Source organism: Gopherus flavomarginatus, chromosome 11 (genome assembly GCF_025201925.1).
Source record: "Gopherus flavomarginatus isolate rGopFla2 chromosome 11, rGopFla2.mat.asm, whole genome shotgun sequence".
NCBI classification, from domain to species: domain Eukaryota; kingdom Metazoa; phylum Chordata; order Testudines; family Testudinidae; genus Gopherus; species Gopherus flavomarginatus.
In genome coordinates, this window is record NC_066627.1 from 23,035,543 (window position 1) to 23,057,488 (window position 21,946).

The following is a 21,946-nucleotide window of genomic DNA, read 5'->3' on the forward strand; positions in this document are numbered from 1 at the left end:
AACACCCATGTCCTTTCAGATGGTCCCAGCCTCACCTCTGTGCTTCAACTCTCCCACAACACCCATGTCCTTTCAGATGGTCCCAGCTAAACAATCTCATGTTATTAAACTATCCGGGTTCCCCACCCTATCGTTATGACCTGCTGGCCTCACCCCACTCACGCTGGTCTCAATGGCTCCTGCCTCAGCCTAGAGTGGGCCCCAAGCAATGCAGTTCAGCACCCAATCCACACTCCCATGGCCTTTGGGGCTGCTCAGACCCAGAGTGTGGCACAAGCCGCTCTCTGACCTCCACTCCCATATTATCTCCTGCAGCCAGGGGCCAGGCTGGTCTGCTCCCTCTCATGGAGGGTATCAGAGAGGGGAAGCAGGGATCTTTTCCAGAGGCCTCTGCCTCTCTGTGTAACAGTAACTGGGGCATGGGGGCTCAATTGCCAACAGTTGCATGCAGGGGACTCATGGAAATGAGCTGCTGCCTCCAGCTCAGGCCTTTTCTTGAGATGTGCCACCTGCTGAGGGTGTGTGGCCACCCTAAGAGCCAGTGATCTAGCAGCTCTTCATAGCCCAGCCTTGGCGTTTGGTGTTCCCTAGTGCCAGTTTCTCAGCGGGTAAGAACTAGGGAAGTCCCCGTGAATGTGCAGTGCGTGCTATTGGTCTGTACTACAGCTGCAGCCCTGCAGCAGGAGAGAGCCTTGGTTATGAGGAGGCAACACCAGACTTTATCACAACATGAGGGTCAGACCAATCGCTCAGGAAAGTGCTGCGAAATTATCACGTGGGGCCCTTCTGCCCTTCATGTCGAGGAGTCTGTAACTGTTACCGGCTGCAGCAGGGCGATTCCAGGCACAGCACCCACAGAACAGTGCTGCGTCAGTGATACTCTCACCTGCCCCCAGCATTGTGTGTTGTCACAGCAATGGGCGGGGACGGGGACAGAAAGGGAGGAAAGGCGTTCAGGGGAGGGCTTGAGCCGGCTGGGGGCGGAGAGAGGCCTTTTCTAGGGGTGCGTGGAAGGGTCTGACATGGAACAGGATGCAGGCGGGGCAGGCAAAGTGGGGAACAGGCCTCCGCTAGCACATGTGCAGAGAAAATGGGCTGGGCCTGGGCTATTTGTTTAGTTAGATTTATGCAAATACTAAATTAAGGAGGCCGAGCCATATGCTCCAGGCACCCCTGTCCTCAGGTACAAATGTACAACAGCACTAGCAAATGCAGCAGTACAACTTAATATGCCTAGATAAAAATGACATTAAAATTCAGCAAAAGGTGAGAAGACATTAGTAAGTCAGGGCAATCGGCATGATAAGAGTGCTGTAATTATCCCCAAACTGAGCATTATGAACTCAAGAAATTCAGAGTTAAAGTTATACTTAAATAAACCCAAACCGTTAAACACACAGTTAAGCCACTCACACGTGTAACTCTGCTCTGTAGTAAGACCATGCAAGTATGAATCATGCCCTATGGTGTTTGTAGGCACAGCTCAAATGGAGTCTTACCAAACCGTTGGCTTTATTGAATATTCTCCCTCCATGGTGGCCCTCACTCTAGGGCAGCGCTAAGGCTGTCTGGTGCCTTCCCAGGGCATCTCTAGATCCGACCAGGCCTATATCTCTTATGTTTCATTTTAACTGAATTTCCAGGGTGGGTATAACCTAGGGATTTATAACGACACTAGCCTTGTAATGTCATTCACCCTAAATAATGGATGTGTATGCTGCACCTACCAACATTTGCTGACCAAAAAAAGTAGCTTAATTTGCATAAAATTAAACTTATTTGCATAGAGTGCTTGCTGGGGGCACAGAAGGCTTTTCCCTGGGACAAAGAGCCAGGGGGAAGCTGAGGGCAGAGGAGGACTGGGACAAAGTGGAGAGAATAGGCCAAAGGGGGAGACAATCAAGCAGAAAAGTCTGGCCAAGTAGAGAATGCTCCCCTCCAGAGCCAACACTAGACCACAAAATTCATAGATCTCACCATTCCTGTGCTGTCAGCCAATACCTGTAGAACCCACTGGCTATGGTGTCCCCTCCCCTACAGCGCTGTCCACACACAGGATGACAAGCTACTCTTGCTATCAGCTGCCAGGGGTCTGTGTGGTGGAGCTAAGGTGCCAGCCCTGCTGATGCACCATGGGGGGTGTGTCATAAACAGATAGTTAAGGGTTAATGTCTCTTTTATCTGTAAAGGGTTAACAAACAGGAACCAAAAAACCACCTGACCAGAGGACCAATTAGGAAACAAGATACTTTCAAATCTCGGTGGAGGGAAGCCTTTGTTTTGTAGTTTGGGGGTTTTGCTTTGTTCTCTCTAGGCTCTGAGAGTGACCACACATACCTACAGGCTCTCTAATCTTCTGTTTCAATTTTGTAAGTACAAAAGTAGAAAGACAGTTTAGTCTTTTTAATTTTCTGTATTTGCAACTGTGTATCTGGCTGGTAGAGTTTTAACGTGTATTTGAGTGAAAGTATTTTAAATTGTATTTCTGCTGGAGAAAGCTTTCTTTCTATTGTCTATAAGCTGAAAGACCCTGTAACTTTTTACCATCTAAATTGCAGAGATAGACCTTTTATTTTTTCTTTCTTTTTTATTAAAAGTTTTGCTTTTAAGACCTATCTGATTTTTTTCCCCTTGTTGAGGCTCAAGGGAATTGAGTCTGTACTTAACAGGGAAGGAGAAGGGAGGGGAAGGGTGGAATCCCTTTGTTTTAGATTCACGGAGCTTGAATCTGGATTGCCTCTGGGGGAAGGTATCATTCCTCTCTGTGTGGTGATTCAAGGAATTGAATCACGGTGATCTCCTAGTGTACCCAGGGCGGGAAAGAGCTGGGAGGAAGAAAGGAGGGGGAAGGGAAATGGTTTATTTCCCTTTGTTGTGAGACTCAAGGAATTTGGGTCTTGTGGTCCCCAGGGAAGGTTTGGGGAGACCAGAGTTTATCAGGTACTCAGAATCCTGATTGGTGGCAGCCTATCAGATCTAAGCTGGTAATTAAGCTTAGGGGAATTCATGCTAGTACCCATATTTTGGACGCTAAGGTCCAAATTTGGGAATCATACTATGACAGGGGGTGTCAACATGGTGGGATTTCTAGGAAATTATACACACAGAAACAATGTTAAAAAGAACATTAAGGTGGCACAGGCAAGCACACAAAAGGTAGGAGATTCCAGGATTAAGGCTGCATGTGAGGTGGAGGAGCATGAGGGAAAGGTGGGTCTCCTTATAGCACTTGATTACTGACCTGGAGTCTAGCCCTACCTCTGACAGAAGTCCCATGTGATGCTAGGCAAGTCATTATCAAGCACGTCACAGATGGTCAGTAATGGTGTGTGCCTCATTTTCTGGGTGCCCACCTTGAGATTTGGCACCTGATTTGCAGTAGTGCTGAGCACTCTGTTGCAACTACAGTCACTGGGAGTGCTTGAACGCATTGGGTGCTGGGAGTGTTTGAATATGTAAAGTGCTATAAAATGCTAAGTACTCTTAAAAACCAGGTCATAGGCATCTCAAAATGAGCTGGGGATAACCCGCCCCCCCACCCCCAAAATCTCACTGGCCAGCCTAGGGCTCCTCTCCACCCCCTGATCCCACCCACCAGCTCCTCTCTGCCCCCTAGTTGGACCCCAGTGTACCTCCAGCTAGTCCCTGCTTCCCTGTGGGGCCCTGCCTGTCTCCCTGGAGCTGAGCCATCTGGGACTGGTGCAGAAGCCTGGCCAGTCTTGGTCATTTTAGGGGGGAGGGAACAGTGTGGGGGGCTTGACTGGGCACCTCCAGCCAAGTAGGTACTGAGGGAGCCCGGCCGGGGCAGGACTAGCCTGGCTGATCGTGAAACTCCCAAGGGGTAGGAGCGATTCCGCAACCCAGGACCAGTCCTAGCTGTGTTGCTGGCTCAGCCCAGCAGATACAGACACCTCCCAGCAGGGCTGGGAGGCAGGGCTTGGGGGAGTGGGTCTCTGGGGCAGGGAAGATGTGTGTGTTGAGGCACAAGGGAATGGGGGTTCTGTGTGGGGCGCTGGGCAGTTGTGTTGGGGTTGTGTGCTGGGGTGGTGATGTGCAGGGTGCTGTACATTTGTGGAAGGGGTGCTGGGCATAGCAGGTCTGGGGCGGGGCGCTCTGGCGATAGGGAGTTGGGGATGGTGGTGTTCGTGTTGGGCAAGGGAGGCTGTGTGGCACAGCATGGGCCCACCCCTGAGGGGAAGGGGCACACTGGCTGCACAGGGCCAGGTGGGCCACTGTGCACTTGGCAACTACCAGTTTGTAAACAGTGCCCTCGCACTGGGCTGGGAGCAGGGCCGCCCCAGCAGTGCCATGCTCCATTGTCTCTGGCTGGCCCCTCGCTCTGGGGACTGACCTCCCTGCACCATGCTCCATTGCCCCTATGGGGGCCACAAACATGTTTGGAGCCAGGCCCACAAAAAGTTAATCTGGCCCTGTGTGGATACCATAGTGATGAGTACCAACCCCGAGAGGAACTCAATTCTGTATGAGACCAGGGTGTGAAACGTGTGCAGTAAATAAGGTCTGGGGCCACTGACTAAACAACAACAACAAACCAACAAATCGAACAGCTGCTCACGCAGTGAGTGCTGGCCATCCTGTGCACGGAATGAGGAACGGGCCTGTTGAAAACGTACCATGTGACCATGCAATTAACTTAAAGACTAAATTAATTAAAGACTGTACCAGGGGCTGAATTAAGATTTCACAGGCAACCTTAGTCCTGGAATTTCCTAACACTGATGCACTTAACTCTGCAACCTCACTAGGTGTAGGTAGTTTTTGTGTGTGCAATGTAATCACGTAACAGTGACATGGGGGAAGGGACCAGACTCATCCAGCCACTCTTCTTCTCTACTTAAAATCACAGAGGGATCAGATAGACTTTTTTAGCCCTGGCCACTTTATTCCGCTACCATCAATGACCCTTCTTTCCAAGCTAGAGTTGGTTTTGCCTGTAACAGTAAAGCCATCAGCTGGCTGGACAGGGTGAAATGACTGGGGGTTGCAAGCAGTAAACTGAGCAGATAAAGCACTGCCATATAGCAGAGCAGCTCTGTTAAAAATCACATGGAATGGAGACTGCAGTTCTGCTTAGCTACTTTTTTCCTGCTCAGTCTGAAGCTAGTGAGTTGATTCCTTTGAGTGAAGAGGAACCAATCTGTACTACACCGCACACAGGAACTAGGCAGCACGAGCAGACCAGGCCTGTCCTGTGTGCCAAAAGGCATAATTACACGCCAGTGCAAACAGCACTGCCTCCCCCAAGCACGAACTGCTAATTCCGTGGCGCAGACTCAGGAGGCTGTAGTAGATAGAGAGCCTGGGGCCTGATGCAAGGTCTGAACCAAAGTCAGCAAAAACCAGGCTATGAGCAAAAGTCAGGCCCTGTCATAATGATTCCTTTGCTTCCTCGGGTATTGGATATTGTTTAACGAATGGAGGAATATCTCCCTCCCAAGGTAACTATGGTCTGTACTTTTTCTGTGTCCAGGGAATTTTTAGCCCACACATTTTGTATTTCAGGCCAAGTTTCCCAGGACTCCGGCATGGTTCTTTGGTTTTATCATCCAGCCCTAGAGCAGGGGTAGGCAACCTATGGCACGGTGCCAAAGAGCTTATTTTCAGTGGCACTCACGCTGCCCTGGTCCTGGCCATCGGTCCGGGGGGCTCTGCATTTTAATTTAATTTTAAATGAAGCTTCTTAAACATTTTAAAAACCTTATTTACTTTACATCCAACAATAGTTTAGTTATATATTATAGACATAGAGAGCCGCTAAAAACGTTAAAATGTATTACTGGCACGTGAAACCTTAAATTAGAGTGAATAAATGAAGACTCGGCACAGCACTTCTGAAAGGTTGCCAACCCCTACCCTAGAGGGTTCAGATTAACCTCTTTTCCCCACGCTTCATGGTAAGAGCTTGTCTGAGACATGTATTTGGGAAATCAGTGGTTATTCCCAAATGCTTTATTGTTTCTGCTCCAATCAAATGTTCGCTCCCTTCAATGGCACACTTTTCCTGAACTGCATGTACACAAAACTAGGGTATCTTTCTGTTTATCCCGATAGTCCCTGCATTTGTACTGACTGTAACTGGTATGCATTACACATCTTTTACTATGGGAATCCCTGCCCCCGTAGCTAATAAAAAATTGACAAGCCCGTCCCCGACTCCAAAGCTTATATGGGGCCATCCCCAAATATCTACAGTCATGGGTTGTTGGAAAACGCACTCCGAGTCTGGGGAGGGCTGTCCTATGGCATTTGTTTGTTGGTGATGGGGTCATTTAATACCACCGTCTGAGGCTCTGTTTTCTTATCTTTATTTCCACTGTCCCTGCTAATCCTACATGCTTGCAGCAGTGCCTATAAATTATCAATCTAGCCTTTCAGAGCTCTACTCTCCTGTATCAACTGCCTCACTGGCATCCATTCACCATTTCTTCCTACTCCTCTGCCTCTACTCATTCCCCAACCTCTAACCCCAGCCTTGGGGAGAGGATCCATGTTTTCCACTGCTTTAGTTGTGTTTGCAGCTCATTTACTAGAGTTCCCCCTTGCTGCTTCTATTTTCCCCACACAGAGGCATGTCTGCCTTCATGCTCATACCTTGCTTTCATCCATTCCACCACACCTGAGAGCAATGCCTGTAACACAGCATCTTTTAAAGTTTCTTGTTCTAATTTCCCTTCCTCAATGTATATTTGAATTCTCTCAGCTAATTGTGTGGGAGCCTCCCCAGGCCGCCTTGCAATTTTTGCAGCCATGCTTGAAGATAATGTAAAGTGCTGTTGTCACCCATCTAATCATCTGAATAACATTATCGTCAAACCTAACAGTGCAGGTGCTTATGGATCCAATAATGTCCAAAGTAATGCCTTCTCTGCTATAGAAATACCTACTGCTTGCAAAATTGTGAACATTTATGTAGCCACACCAAAAACTCACTAAAATTTTCTGGTGGGTGGGGGGACCTACAGCTCCCACCAGAGCAGTTAGCTCATTAATTTGTAATGTATCAATTCTAGGTGTTAACGCACTGACTCTAGATTTGTTAGTTTGAGGCTTTATACTCTCCTTCTCCCATGATTAAGGCTAAGATTTTGTACCAGATATTTTTAGTAAATATCCTGGACAGATCACGGCTTCCGTGAATTTTTCTTTTTTGCCCATGACCTGTCCATTACATTTACTAAAAATATCCAGGACAAAATGGGATCTGAGAGTCCCCACACCACCTGAAATGGGGAAGCTGCACAGGGTTAGGAACTGCAAGGTATCCCTGCCACCTGAAGCTCTGCAGGTCCCTCTGCTGCCCCTGGGGGCCAGGAGCTATCAGATGCCCCCACCTCCAGTGTCAGCAGGAGCTGCCAGGTACCCCTGCTGCAAGCAGCTCTGGGGGCCCCCCACTGCCCATGGGGGCTGTGGGGTGCCCTCACCTGTGGCATCAGCCAGGAGCTGTGGGGAACCCGCGCTGCCTGCAGCTCCAAGGGCCCACGGTGGCTAGGAGCCTGGCAGTTCCCCCACAGCCAGGAGCTGTGGGGTGCCCCTGCCACTTGTGGGGGCTAGGAGCTGCAGGGTACCCCTGCTGTTCACAGCTCTGGGGGCCTGTGAGCTCAAAGGTTCCCTCACGGGGGCTGGGAGCTCTAGGGATTCTCCACAGCCTGCGGCAGCCAGGAGCTCAGGGCTACCCTAGCACTCACAGCAGCCAGAACCAGTGCAGCTTGGAACTCCAGGGGCCACTAGAGGCAGCAGGGCTACAGCAGCTCCCTGCCCCCACAGGCTACAGGGGACCCTGCAGCTCCCAACCACAGACTGAAGTCAGAGGCCGCTGGAAGTCACGGATTCCGTGACTTGTGCGATCTCGTCACTTAATCGTAGCCTTACCCGTGATCAGTTCACAACCCATGTTGTCTAATGAAACCTGTTAACTATTGTGTTTCTTTGCCTATTCAATCTCCACTCTTTGGAAAGACCCATCTGAGTGTTTTTCCACCCCCTCCCCATTTGCTTCTCCCATTCTAAGAGGTACCACTGTCTCGGTTTAGGTTTTGCCAGGACCTGGTTCTTATCATAAGGTGATGGTGCAGTGGCCCCTGCCCAGGATTGCTAGATAGGGGTTGGTCTAGGTCATTCCACATGTCCCCATTGCACCACCCACTCCATCAATCCCACGTTCCAATTTTTAATTTTGCTAAAGCCACCTTCTCCCATTTTTGTCCCCACATACCAGGTGTTACGAAAGTACCTGCAGTCTGTTCTTGCCCTCCTATAGTTATGCTGGGAGATGGCACTTTTTTGCAGATTTTCTATTGCGGTTCCCAGATTCTTATGCTTGAGCAAATGAAACAGAAAAATATCATGCATCTGAATTGCCTGATGCCCTGGCGTTCCAGTCTTTGACAGCTTGGGTTACTTCTTCTCATTTTGGTTACTTGTCCCATCAATTTTGTTGCATGTTGTCTTAGCCATCTCACAGCCATGGCAATAGTTTTCAATATTCTACACTTCTTTTTTTCTTCTTCTTCTAGGCTACCATAGCCTTAAGTATTCCAGTCCACCTTTCCTCACTTTCTTTTTTAAACTCCTAGGGCCTGTCTTCACTTGTTACCCAGCAAGTCTATTCCTCATCAAACACTGTGGGGATTTGAAGGGAAAGGTAAGCAGGTTCCCTAACTCAGAGTTTTGTGTTATGTTAGACAGCAAGTCCTACAGTGGACAGCTCACCCTTACCAAATCAGCAGTCAGGGTCAGCCAGTGCTCAGTTTGTGTGTGCCCTGTCCCAGCTCTGCACAGAGAGTTAGTACAGCAGACCTCCACATTACCCAGAAAGACCAGACTCTGTTTGGTGGCAAAGGCCCTTGGCCAGGTTTATTGCCCTTAAGACACAGCATTAGTACCCTGGCTCTATGGTTACATGTATGCTAACACGAGTGCCCAGTGACATGGGCTCAGCTCAGTCAGTAGCAGAATTTTCTATTGTCCCCGCTATAATTTCTCATTTTATACACTGATACAATCAAATTACGTATTACAATCCCGTCACGGGTAGTTACCAACCCTATACCTTGTTCGTGCTGGTTTGAACAAGACCTCTCCATCCATCATTTTAGCCTCCTCTCTTTGTCCTACTTGGGGTTGGTGTGTCTCTGTACAATCTCCTAGGATTGTGTTTATTCCATAACTATGTTGTGGTGTACCTGTACTAGCCTTCTGGAACGTGTTTACATTAATACCCTGTACCTAAAACTTCTTCGGAATGTCTGTTTTAGCAATGCTTGCTCTGCTTTGCCTCGTTCATTTACCAGACAGTGAATGTGTAAGCAAGCATCTGCTTTTTAAGAGAATGAATTTCGCTCATAGCTTTTTTTTGCTGACTTTGGTTTAGGCCTCACACCAGGCCCTGTGCTCCAGGCTCTCTCTCTGATACAAAGGCTAGCAGCACTGGGGGAGGGAGGCCTTAACTAAATCCATCTACCCTCATTTTTGTTCTCCATCTTCCTTTCCTTTGGCCCAGAAAGCAAATGCCCTCATAGGTAGCAACTAAATGAGAAGCAGGAAATGTGGAAGGCACATTTAACCCTCTGGGATTAGGCACTTAAGGAGTGACTGAGCAGCTATAGTGTCTTGAAGAGGGTACAAGGGAAATCCCAACTCCTTATCAATAAGGCAAAAAGATGAGATGAGAACTCAAGACTTTGAGGGAAGAATTAAAAAGGAAAGACAAGAAGGGGGAGGGGGGGAGTAGCACAAAAGTATTTGGTACAAGTGTGATTGCACATACCCCCTCCTGGCCCACTGATCACAAGGAGGGCATGTCCCTGCGGTCCTGATTAAACATTTATCAAGACACTGAAGTAATCAAACCCTAAAGGAAATCACAGCTCTTCTGGCAGCAGTTAGGGCGACAGATGTGAGAGGTATCTTCTTCATATCACATAGGGAGTATCCAGTACAGCCACCCCAGCTGCCACCCCGCCATCTGCATGCTCAATTGCCTTGGTTCGCAAGAGGTGACCAACGTGCTTATTCACCACAATGTCCTTCCCCTGCCTGCAATGAAAGGTTAAAGTGAGCAGCTGCAAAATTTAAAGCTTTATGCAATGTGTGGCATTTCTACTAATCCTAGATCTGGAGAATTCTAGTCTGGTCCCCCACTGCCACAGCCTCGGGCAATAGGACATGTGTAAAACACTTTGGGCTTCTCTTCTGTTGACAGATTTGTATTACTGTAGTGCCTAGGAGCTGCAGTCCTGGGCTAGGATTCCACAGTGGTAGGCAATGCACAAACAAAAAGACAGACCCTGCCCCCAAAAGATTAGATGTGCGCCTGTTTCAGGAGGAGTACATCTACCTAGGGAACAATGCAATAATAGCACTATCATATCCATTATCCCTGGTCACAGCCCAAGAAAGAGCTATACCAGCAAATTAAATTCAGGAAATTCATTAGACTTTGTGCCTTCAACACATGGCAGGGAAATAGAGGCAACCAGGCCTGCCTACCTGCCTGAGATTAGGGCAGGCTGGCTGCGAGAAGAGAGGGGAAAGAAAAACATTGTTAAGTTAAAATAGTTTTAAAACTAAGAAGTTTCCTATGGCACTAGTTCCATTTATCAAATTTTAAAAGAAGTTTCTCTTGCCCCAGGTATGTTGACTACTGTTTGCATTGGGCTTGTACAAAGGCTAGTCAATTTCTCATCAATTGCACTTTAGTTCTTCCTGACTAGCATATGCCACAGTATTTGGCTGTAAGTACTGCTGGGGAGAATGTTTGTCTTTACAGCTGTATATAATGGGTTTCTATTTTGAAATCATGGCAACATTTCTAGGGGCCTTGGAGTGGTTGGTTTTGTCTATATACAAAAAGAAGAGGAGAGTCAAAGCATCAGCTGACGTAGTATCAAAATACATAGTACAGGGAAAATTGTACTGTAAGAAGTATTGCTCACTAGCATAGTCCATTCAGTGAAAATCTCTGGCCTGGAATGTATTTGAGGCTGCTGCACAACTCAGCACCACAGGCACACAGAGACCTTGCAATATTAATCTATTTCTCTGTGGCCCCAGGCTCATGAAATTCCTGCAGGGCCTAAGATCCTGAAGATGACACCCTCGAAAATCAAGTTTCTAATCTTTTTTTTTTACTTCAGGCAGTTTATGTTCCAGTCTGCTGGCATGAATTCTAGTTGTATTCTGGTATGGTCTGGCACTAGCTGGGAGTGCAAGTGTGCCAATGGTTGGTGTCTGTGTGACATGCACAGAAAGCTACTGACAGAGGTGATGTTTGAAGACTTGCATTTCTGTTATGAACTCACGTCCACCCACTTCTCTGGCTGGTGCTGCTCCACTGTAATGCCTGCTGCTCAGAACTGTTTTAATTTACCAAAGCTGAGGGGATGGCTGAGACAGGACACGGCAATATTGCAAAGAAAGCCAACTTCTCACCTGACGTAGACACCAAAGACCCCCAACTCAGAGACACATTCGGATATTTTCAGGGGACTGTGAGCCCTGAGCAAGTAATTCATCGATGTCTGAGGTTTGATTTTATCCATTAGGATATAGGAGGCCCTGTCAGGACTGTCTTTAATCTTCTCCAGAAGTTGCTTGAGCTCTTCCCCATAGAGATTGTTCCCTGGTAACATACAATCATACATTTCAACAATTCCCCACAGCAGCAGCCATTAGATCCAGTTGCATTAGGTGGCTCTGAAGAAACCCCAAATGGTGCAAATGTGAACACCCACCCATTAAGCAACATGGATGGATGCAATCACCACCCCCTGGAGACTGCACTGGCTCTCCATGGAATTCTAGATTCAATTCTATGGGCCTGGTTTCCACTAGCCTAGGTCCTGGGATTCCTCAGTGATCACCCACCCCAACAACTGCAATCAGCAGCACTAGCAATAAGGGGGGTCACACAGGGGCTGGCCCATGGCTGCAGGTTTGAAAGACAGGTTAAAAAGACATCTCTCTATGTTCAAGGGACAGGAAAGAGAAGGAAAACCAAAGCTGACCAGTCAATACAGGATGTTGGATGCTTGTACTAGGTGGGCAGGAATAGAAGGGAGAGGGCGTAAGATAAAGTGAACTTGCTGGGTGAGATTTTGTGCTGTGTCTCCAAGAGGTGCAACACAACTCACAGCCAACAGAAGGGGACTAAAATGGCTTTAAGCCACTTTTGCGTCCTAATGCCACAGCTGGTAAGAGGAAAGCCAAAGTATTACATACACCAAATATGGTGTTATAAGGCACCTTGCCTGTTCCATGTATCTTACAAGCACTGCAATGAAAATACAAAACAAATATCCTAGAGATGTGCAAAGACCTGATCCTCCAGACAGGCTGCTGGGCTCTGTAGCTTACAAATCAAATAGCAAGGAAGCTGAGTACCTCCGCCTTCCCGCTGAGGCTTTAGGACATATCGTTCTGGATCAGCAATGGCCATTGCAACCACCTTAGCACCTTCTTCGTCCTAGTGGGAGACAGAAATAGCAATAACAAAATCCCAGCAATATTCCTGTCCCTGTTTCTATCTCCAACAAGCAGCCAGTTCATTCTGTACTCCAAAATTGAGCAGAAATACCACACTCCACCAAATTCACTGAAGAGGCCAGAAAAAAAGACTTGAAGTCTTAAATTTAGCACTGTGTTTAAGAGAGGGTTTGTTAAATGCGTTTTTCACTACTCTCCTAGTGTACTGTAGTTTTTAACTGAAAGGTCACACAATCAAATGAAAGCAGGTGTGAACTAAGTAGGAGACAGAAGTGTTGACTTATGCACCACACAAATGAGACTACTTACCATATCCAGGGAATAGAGGCCAGTAAATGTCGCTCTTATCCGAGCAACCGCCTCAGTCTGGCTGGGCAGTAATCTCTCCACGACTCCTGGCTGGCTCAGCTCCTGCTGAACTTTTTTGGTCCCAGCAAGTTGGGTAGCAATGTCAGGACACTTAACTGCTTTGGACCTTTCAATCAACAACCGTGCCTCCCAGTTCTAAGAGGGAGACATAGCAAGAGTCACTTGAATTAATCTAGGTTCCCTGATCCCCCACACGTATTCCACTTCCTATAGTTAAACATTCTCATGCAGCCCCAGCGGGGAGGAAAGGAGCACATGGAAGGCATGCAGACCCGAATCCGTGGGGGTCCCTTGCTACTGCTAGAAGAAGCACTAGCAAATGAGCCATAAATCAGCTTGGATATTCTCCACCGGATTGGCACAGACAGACAGCTAAGCACTAGTGGTGATGATTAAGTTCTACGCTCTGGTGCTAGTCTGAAAGTACATTATTGCCTAAAGCCTCTTAAACAAGGATAAAAATCCATTTCAGACCATGTACTTTTCCAACATAGTCCTAATGCAATACTCCAGGTCAGACATTACCTCTAGTCAGAGGATTAGCCCTATTCATTACTAGTGAATGTTTCCCCTTCAGCTTTGTAAAAGCACTGAACTGCTTCTATAAAACATGACAACAATGTGCAGTAGAAAATTCTTTTGAGAAGAAATCTGTTCACACGCCCCAGATATTCTCCAAACCAGCAGTATCTGAATGCCAGGGGTGCACTGAAGAAGCTCAGATAATTAAGAGATTTAATTTAGACTTGAGGGACGAATGACCCCGTTCAGGGTAACTGCACTTGGTGTTTGCTTTTTAAATAAAAGCAGTCAGTACCCACCTGTTTGTTATAGTTCTCTGGCATGTAACCTTCTCTGTAATACACCAGCGCAACCTCTTGGCCTTCCCTAGAATAAAGACCATCATATCAATCCGTCCTCTAGCCCTCAGGCTGTAACAGGGATGGCTCTCCCCCCATGTCTCAAAGCTAACATCTGGGAAGAACAATACACAGACAGCTCTGTGGGTAATGATTAGCTAGTGGGACAAGCAACCGATTATGGAGCCAGCTGTATACAGCACGCATGCAAGGCTTTTCACAGAAGAGTAGCTACAAGCCTCTGGTTATGCATCAGAATAGCAACAATTTGAGAAATGGAGCATTCAGAACATACAATCAGACACAAACTCCTTCTACAGCAATAGTTATTCAGCTTTTTAAAAGCACTTCCTATCCCAGTGCACAGACCATTTCCCCTCCTATTTGTTGTTGCATAACATTCCTGTGGCAACTACAGAAAATTGCTTCTATGGAGAAGTGACAGCAGGAAAGTTCTGATGTATTTTCAACTGCATTTAAATACCACCAACCTTCTGTTCTTGATCACAGTAAAAGCTAATCGCACTTCGGGTGATATCTTGGCTCTGTTGAAATTAATGGCAAGCTCCCATTGAAGTCAATGGGGCCAAGATTTCATCCACTGTCTCCTTGACATCCCCTCGCACCCCTGCCAGTGCTCTTCTGCTACTAGTTCCCCTTCTCAGCTCTCCTGCACATACTTCTATGCTGGCTGTTTCCCTTCTCTAGTGAAAATTCATATATTTTAAAACCAGAAGTGACCATTATACTGACCTCCTGTGTAATTCAGGCCAAAGACCCTCACCCCGCAAACTTTGCATCAAGCCCAAACGCCACACCAACTACCTTATCCTCCTCTCCCTCCACTACCCCTGGATATACGGTTTGGTTTTCTTCTCTCCAGGACAATCCTCTCCCACCAGTGGCTCTGGCTGATAGCTCTGGCTCCATCTGCTGCTCTACAGAAGTGGTCCAGTGTAGATGCATCAAGACTGTCCTCTTTGTTTCTATCGACACCCAGATTTTTCTTTGCAATGAAGAGCCTGGACGCAATATCACCAGCTGGAACAAGGAGGCAGCACTATGTGACCTGCCTTCTCTCTGCAGAGGACTAGCTAACACTCCATAGACCACAATTTGAGAACTACTGTCTTAAAATACTGGGAGGAGTTCTTCACAAATCACTGGAAGAGCAGTTTTCTCTAGATTTGCATTAAGTCTCAGATATGAACAACTCTGATATCCTGATAATGCAGGTGATCTTAGTATACCCACTCTCCAGTTCAGCAGCTACCACAAGACCAAGCTCTGGCTTCACCAATTCTGTACGTGATCAGTGAGTAACAGCCAGAGAAACTAGTTATTACCAGGCACGATTTAAAGGGATTCAGTCAGTAAGAAAGGAGGAATTCCTAGAGGAAGTGTACACATCGTTTGATATACCTCTGATTAAAAAGTCGGGGTGGGGAGAACATAACCATAGAAACATCAAACTGACCTGTGTCAGGACTCCAGGAGACTGAAGAGCAGAAAGAGTGAGACTTTCTCCAACTAATGAACAAGTTGGAGGTTACAAAAACTGAGTACAGTAAGGAAACAGTGCTTCCTATGGTGGCACATATAACTATGAAATAAAGTATCAGAGGGGTAGCCGTGTTAGTCTGGATCTGTAAAAGCAGCAAAGAATCCTGTGGCACCTTATAGACTAACAGATGTTTTGGAGCATGAGCTTTCGTGGGTGAATACCCACTTCGTCACATGCATGTAGTGGAAATTTCCAGGGGCAGGTATATATATGCAGGCAAGCTAGAGATAAAGAGGTAGTTCAGTCAGGGAGGATGAGGCCCTGTTCTAGCAGTTGAGGTGTGAAAACCAAGGGAGGAGAAACTGGTTTTGTAATTGGCAAGCCATTCGCAGTCTTTGTTTAATCCTGAGCTGATGGTGTCAAATTTGCAGATGAACTGAAGCTCAGCAGTTTCTCTTTGAAGTCTGGTCCTGAAGTTTTTTTGCTGCAGGATGGCCACCTTAAGGTCTGCTATAGTGTGGCCAGGGAGGTTGAAGTGGTCTCCTACAGGTTTTTGTATATTGCCATTTCTAATATCTGATGTGTGTCCGTTTATCCTTTTCCATAGCGACTGTCCAGTTTGGCTGATGTACATAGCAGAGGGGCATTGCTAGCATATGATGGTGTATATTATATTGGTGGACGTGCAGGTGTGGCTGATCTGGTTAGGTCCTGTGATGGTGTCGCTGGTGTAGATATGTGGGCAGAGTTGGCATCAAGGTTTGTTGCATGGATTGGTTCCTGAGCTAGAGTTACTATGGTGCGGTGTGCAGTTACTGGTGAGAATATGTTTCAGGTTGGCAGGTTGCCTCTGGACGAGGACTGGCCTGTCACCCAAGACCTGTGAAAGTGTGGGATCATTGTCCAGGATGGGTTGTAGATCCCTGATGATGTGTTGGAGAGGTTTTAGCTGGGGACTGCATGTGATGGCCAGTGGAGTCCTGTTGGTTTCTTTCTTGGGTTTGTCTTGCAGTAGGAGGCTTCTGGGTACACGTCTGGCTCTGTTGATCTGCTTCCTTATTTCCTCATGCGGGTATTGTAGTTTTGAGAATGCTTGGTGGAGATTTTGTAGGTGTTGGTCTCTGTCTGAGGGGTTAGAGCAGATGCGGTTGTACCTCAGTGCTTGGCTGTAGACAATGGATCGTGTGATGTGCCCGGGATGGAAGCTGGAGGCACGAAAGTAGGCATAGCGGTCGGTAGGTTTTCAGTATAGGGTGGTGGTAATGTGACCATCACTTATTTGCACCGTGGTGTCTAGGAAGTGGACCTCCCATGTAGATTGGTCCAGGCTAAGATTGATGGTGGGGTGGAAGCTGTTGAAATCGTGGTGGAATTTTTCCAGAGTCTCCTTCCCATGGGTCCAGATGATGAAGATGTCATCAATGTAGCGTAGGTAGAGAAGGGGAATGAGTGGACGAGAGCTGAGGAAGCATTGTTCCAGGTCGGCCATGAAAATATTGGCATATTGTGGGGCCATGCGGGTGCCCATAGCGGTGCCACTGATCTGGAGACATATATTGTCATCAAATTTGAAATAGTTTTGTGTGAGGATAAAGGCACAGAGTTCAGCAGCCAGTTGTGCTATGGCATCATCAGGGATAGTGTTCCTGACAGCTTGTATTCTATCTGTGTGTGGGATGTTCGTGTACAGAGCCTCTACATCCATGGTGGCTAGGATGATGTTTTCTGGAAGACAAACCTACTGCAAGACAAACCCAAGAAAGAAACCAACAGGACTCCACTAGCCATCACATACAGTCCCCAGCTAAAACCTCTCCAACGCATCATCAGGGATCTACAACCCATCCTGGACAATGATCCCACACTGTCACAGGCCTTGGGTGGCAGGCCAGTCCTCACCCACAGGCAACCTGCCAACCTGAAACATTCTCACCAGTAACTGCACACCACACCATAGTAACTCTAGCTCAGGAACCAATCCATGCAACAAACCTCGATGCCAACTTTGCCCACATATCTACACCAGCGACACCATCACAGAACCTAACCAGATCAGCCACACTATCACCGGTTCATTCACCTGCACGTCCACCAATGTAATATACGCCATCATATGCCAGCAATACCCCTCTGCTATGTACATCGGCCAAACTGGACAGTCGCTATGGAAAAGGATAAACGGACACACATCAGATATTAAAAATGGCAATATACAAAAACCTGTAGGAGACCACTTCAACCTCCCTGGCCACACTATAGCAGACCTTAAGGTGGCCATCCTGCAGCAAAAAAACTTCAGGACCAGACTTCAAAGAGAAACTGCTGAGCTTCAGTTCATCTGCAAATTTGACACCATCAGCTCAGGATTGAACAAAGACTGTGAATGGCTTGCCAATTACAAAACCAGTTTCTCCTCCCTTGGTTTTCACACCGCAACTGCTAGAACAGGGTCTCATCCTCCCTGATTGAACTACCTCATTATCTCTAACTTGCCTGCATATATATACCTGCCCCTGGAAATTTCCACTACATGCATTTGAAGAAGTGGGAATTCACCCACGAAAAGCACATCCTCCAAAGCATCTGTTAGTCTATAAGGTGCCACAGGATTCTTTGCTGCTTTTATGAAATAAAGTTCTCCCAGTAAACATATGTTCCCACGAGAAACATGTCTCACTGCCGGTTAGCGGAAGAGTCTTCTTTGAGGCACCCTCTAGAACAGTGTTTCTCAACGACTGGTCCGTGGACTGGCGCTGGTCCCTAAGACCTCCCTGACACACTTTAAGAAGGCAGTAAGCCAGTTCCTGGTACCAAAAAGCTTGAGAAACACTGCTCTATAACAGCTATGTTGTTTTTGTACATACACATACATGAAACAGGCCATCCTGCTGGGTCCTCAGGGCTGTGGTTCAGAAAAGGGAATTTATGCCTCCATGTGATATTGGACTAATTTTATATATGCAAAAAAACACAAACATTTCTAAAACTATTTCAGTTCCGGTGAATCCACGAATAGCAAGCTCTGGATTTCTTATTGAAGAGGATAAAAATGTAAAACCTGTTAACTCTCAAAAGAGAGGGATATGCCACCAATTTGGTTTGAAAGTTGCCATTTACTGAGCGCGATGTAAAAAGAATGTCTCAGACCCACCTCTGCCAATCTGGGGTCACATCTGTGCCTAATGCCTGTTTAAGAACACAGCAGAATGTTGTGGCAGGGCCTTGGCAAGTACTTACATGTACAGTCTCCTGTCATTATCTAAAGATGCTTTTTCAAACACATCTTCAAACTGCCTCCGGATCACCCGGATATTCCTTTAAGAGAGGAGTGAGTCATTGAACTTGGCAAAGAGACAGATATCTGCAAGTGAAATCATGAGTGGAATTTTCCTCTAGGACTCTAAAGCCATTGGGGATGTAAAGGGTAAAATTTGCTGGCTTCTCTTTCCTTCTTTCCAAGGTAATTTAACTCTTAACAGATTTTCCTCAGCACCCAGAGGTCTTAAATACTGGTGAGGAGGCAAGGTAATGAAATTAAAAAGGTTTATGTGGCTGGCTCATAATCACGTGTCCCCTTTCCATCAACCAGATTGTCCCTATGACTCCTGCCCATCTTATTAATATATAAAATACAAAATAGATCAAAAAGCAGAAAGATACATCCTTAGGTTTTCATACCACCGTAACTGGACTAGGATCCTTTGAGAAGTCACTATAAGGATAGAGAATTGTGATGGTCTTAGGTCATAATTTAGACTTGAAGGGGAGAAGGTGGAGGGGGGTTAAGGGTATAAGGGGAAGTGAGGTGGTGTACAACCAAGCCTATTACGAACAGAAACATTCCCCTGCACTGTTGTGATCCCCAAATACAACAGCATTACTCTAAAACAGGAGGACAACCAGAAAGTTTGCTCACAGTCTAAGACAGAGATGGGCAAACTTTTTGGCCCGAGGGCCGCATCTGGGTGGGGAACTTAAATGCAGGGACATGAATGTAGGGCTGGGACAGGGGGTTGCGTTGCGGGAGGGAATGCGGGGGTGGGAGGAGGTGCAGTGTGCAGGGAGGGGCTCAGGGCAGGGGGTTGGGGTGCAGGATGTATGAGGAGGCTCAGGGCAGGGGAGGTGCAAGTGCAGCAAGGGGCTCAAGGCAGGGAGTTGGGGTGCAGGGTGCAGCAAGGGGTTGGGTTACGGGGTGCAGGAGGGGTTGGGGTCCAGGCTCCAGCCCGGAACCACTTACCTGGAGCAGCTCTGGGGTGGCAGCAGCATGCACCGAGGCCAGTGCAGGCGCCCTGCCTACCTGCCCTGTCCCCGCTCCGGGAAGCGGCCAGCACCACATCCCTGCGGCCCCTGGGGGATGGGGAGGGGGGCACGGGGGAGAGTAGAGGGCTCTATGAATTGCCCTTGCCTGTGGGTACCTCCCCCAAAGCTCCCATTGGCCATGGTTCCCCGTTCCTGGCCAATGGGAGCTTCGGGGGGAGGTACCCACAGGCAAGGACAGTGTGTGGAGTCCTTTGCCCCCGCACATTTCCCTGGGGGCGCAGGGATGTGGTGCCAGCTGCTTCTGGGAGTGGCACAGGGCCCATGGCACCACAGGAGAGGAAATCCCGTAGGCCAGATCCAAAGCCCACCCCTGGTCTAAGAGCATGTCTACTGTCCAAATTGAAATGCTAACTAACCCTAACACAAGTGATTAAAAGCATATTGGATTTTTAAATGCTCAGTTTTAATAACCTAAGATAATATTAGGAAGACATGAAAGAGGTTTTGTTTTTTGTTTTTTTTTTTTAATGAGTTATGTGATCTGGGTCCTTGTAAAGTGGGATTAAACAAATTATTTCTCCTAAAACAACAAACAGTTACCTGGTCCACAGCTCATTTTCTACGCAGCGTTGGTCAAAAATATTCCTTTGGGTATCTGCAACCAGGACCATCACCACAGCCCTGAAACATACACCCCAAAAACTGCATCAGAGCCTGAAACACACCCCACATAGAACTATGGACCTCTAGCTAAAGATTTCATCCTTTACATTCACTTTGGTGGTGTGTGGCTTGCAAAGCTTTCCAGTTGATGTTCTTTGCTAGTTCCTAGTCCACTTCTAAAGGGCAGTGCCAGGTGCCATGTTACTAAAAAGCAGCTCTGGGCAGGCACACAAGGGGAAGAAATAGGAGGATTCAAGAACGGCTACAAAAAGTCTTCTAGCAGTACAAGTCTTCCACGCCTTTTAGGGAGCACCTGTGGGCAGCTGGATACGCTGTAATTTTAAAGAAAACAGTGTTTGGCCAATCCAGTAACTTTGTGCTCTGAAGAACAGAGATCCTCCTTCCCTGGGATGGTAGAGGAATGTGAGCTCTAGAGTTAAAAGTGCTGTATGCATTAAATAGACCCCTTTTAAAAGGTGCAGTTTGAGAAATAAACGTGTACTCATCCTGACATCTTCCCACAGGCTACTCCTACCTTACCTGGCTGAACCATAGAGTTCCCAAGCTTTCGCAATGCCCAAGGCTATCCCTTTGCATGGATTATTGTCCAGTAACTTCAAGGCTTCCTTGGATTTCCCCAAAACATTCAATATGTGCCTGTGACATAAGAGAAATAACAAAATCACATGGTAATCCCAGCTGACCTAGGATTTGTAAAACAGAAGTTCAGAGAGTTTGTTGATATTAAGAGGTTACGACAGGGTGTATACAGTACAAGAGATACAGAGCATGCAGACTGATGGTTTGCTGAAACCTCCTCACTAGCTAAGCAATGAAGTATCCTGGTCTGGCCTTTGTTTCAAAGGGGTTCACTTACCGATGCACAGCGGTGGTTCTTGAAGTAAGGCCTCCGAAGCTGGCAGCAATGGTGTTTATTTCGATTTGCTTCAGTGCTGGAGTGCCATCTGCGCCATGGTCAATCATATAATCAGAGCGATTTATTCCTAAGAATACTGACTGAGAGAGAAAATAAAATGCAAAATATAGCACACTATCATTCCTCCACACCTCTGACCAGCATAGTGAGGCCCTCCACTTACCACAGGCCACGTTGACAAGTTCACTTAAAAACCCTCCTTTTTTAGGGCTGGATCCAGCAATCTTCACTCTGGTAAAATAACCACCGGTATCAAGTGGAGTTTTGGCAGAGTAAAGACTGTAGGTTGGGTCCTTAGCCTATTTCCTGCATTTATTTGGACAGACATCATCAGAAGCCCTTATTTCCCTCTTCCATATACATCTCATGGCAAGAAAAGGTAACTGATGTAACTGTGGTACAAAAACAACAAGGAGTCCGGTGGCACCTTAAAGACTAACAGATTTATTTGGGCATAAAAACCCCACTTCTTCAGATGCATGGAGTGAACATTACAGATGCAGGCATTATTATACTGACCCATGAAGAGAAGGGAGTTACCTCACAAGTGGAGAGCCAGTGCTGACAGGGCCAATTCAATCAGGGTGGATGTAGTCCGCTTCCAATAATTGAGGAGGTGTCAATTCCAGGAGAGAGAAAGTTGCTTTTGTAGTGACCCAGCCACTCCCAGTCCCTATTCAAGCCCAAATTAATGGTGTTAAATTTGCAAATGAATTTTAGTTCTGCAGTTTCTCTTTGAAATCTGTTTCTGAAGTTTTTTTTGTTCCAGTATGGCTACTTTTAAATCTGTTATAGAATGTCCAGGAAGACTGAAGTGTTCTCCTATTGGCTTTTGTATGTTACCATTCC

At 47.0% G+C, this 21,946-nt stretch overlaps 1 protein-coding gene across 4 annotated transcripts in view; it reads right to left on the reverse strand.

Moving 5' to 3' along the window:
* GSS (glutathione synthetase) overlaps window positions 1–21,946 on the reverse strand; it is a 36,456-nt gene that overhangs the window by 1,384 nt on the left and 13,126 nt on the right. For 3 of the 4 annotated variants that reach the window (XM_050917384.1, XM_050917385.1, XM_050917386.1), the window contains exons 5-13: window positions 21,038–21,177; window positions 20,701–20,817; window positions 20,098–20,178; window positions 18,475–18,552; window positions 13,695–13,761; window positions 12,814–13,008; window positions 12,403–12,484; window positions 11,452–11,641; window positions 36–10,056 (exon numbers count right to left, since the gene is read on the reverse strand). In XM_050917384.1, the coding sequence (XP_050773341.1) occupies window positions 9,933–10,056; window positions 11,452–11,641; window positions 12,403–12,484; window positions 12,814–13,008; window positions 13,695–13,761; window positions 18,475–18,552; window positions 20,098–20,178; window positions 20,701–20,817; window positions 21,038–21,177 (1,074 nt within the window). In that variant the 3' untranslated portion in view covers window positions 36–9,932. Of the gene's footprint in view, window positions 1–35; window positions 10,057–11,451; window positions 11,642–12,337; window positions 12,485–12,813; window positions 13,009–13,694; window positions 13,762–18,474; window positions 18,553–20,097; window positions 20,179–20,700; window positions 20,818–21,037; window positions 21,178–21,946 lie in introns of those variants that run through there. The other variant, XM_050917387.1, reaches the window with a different exon arrangement.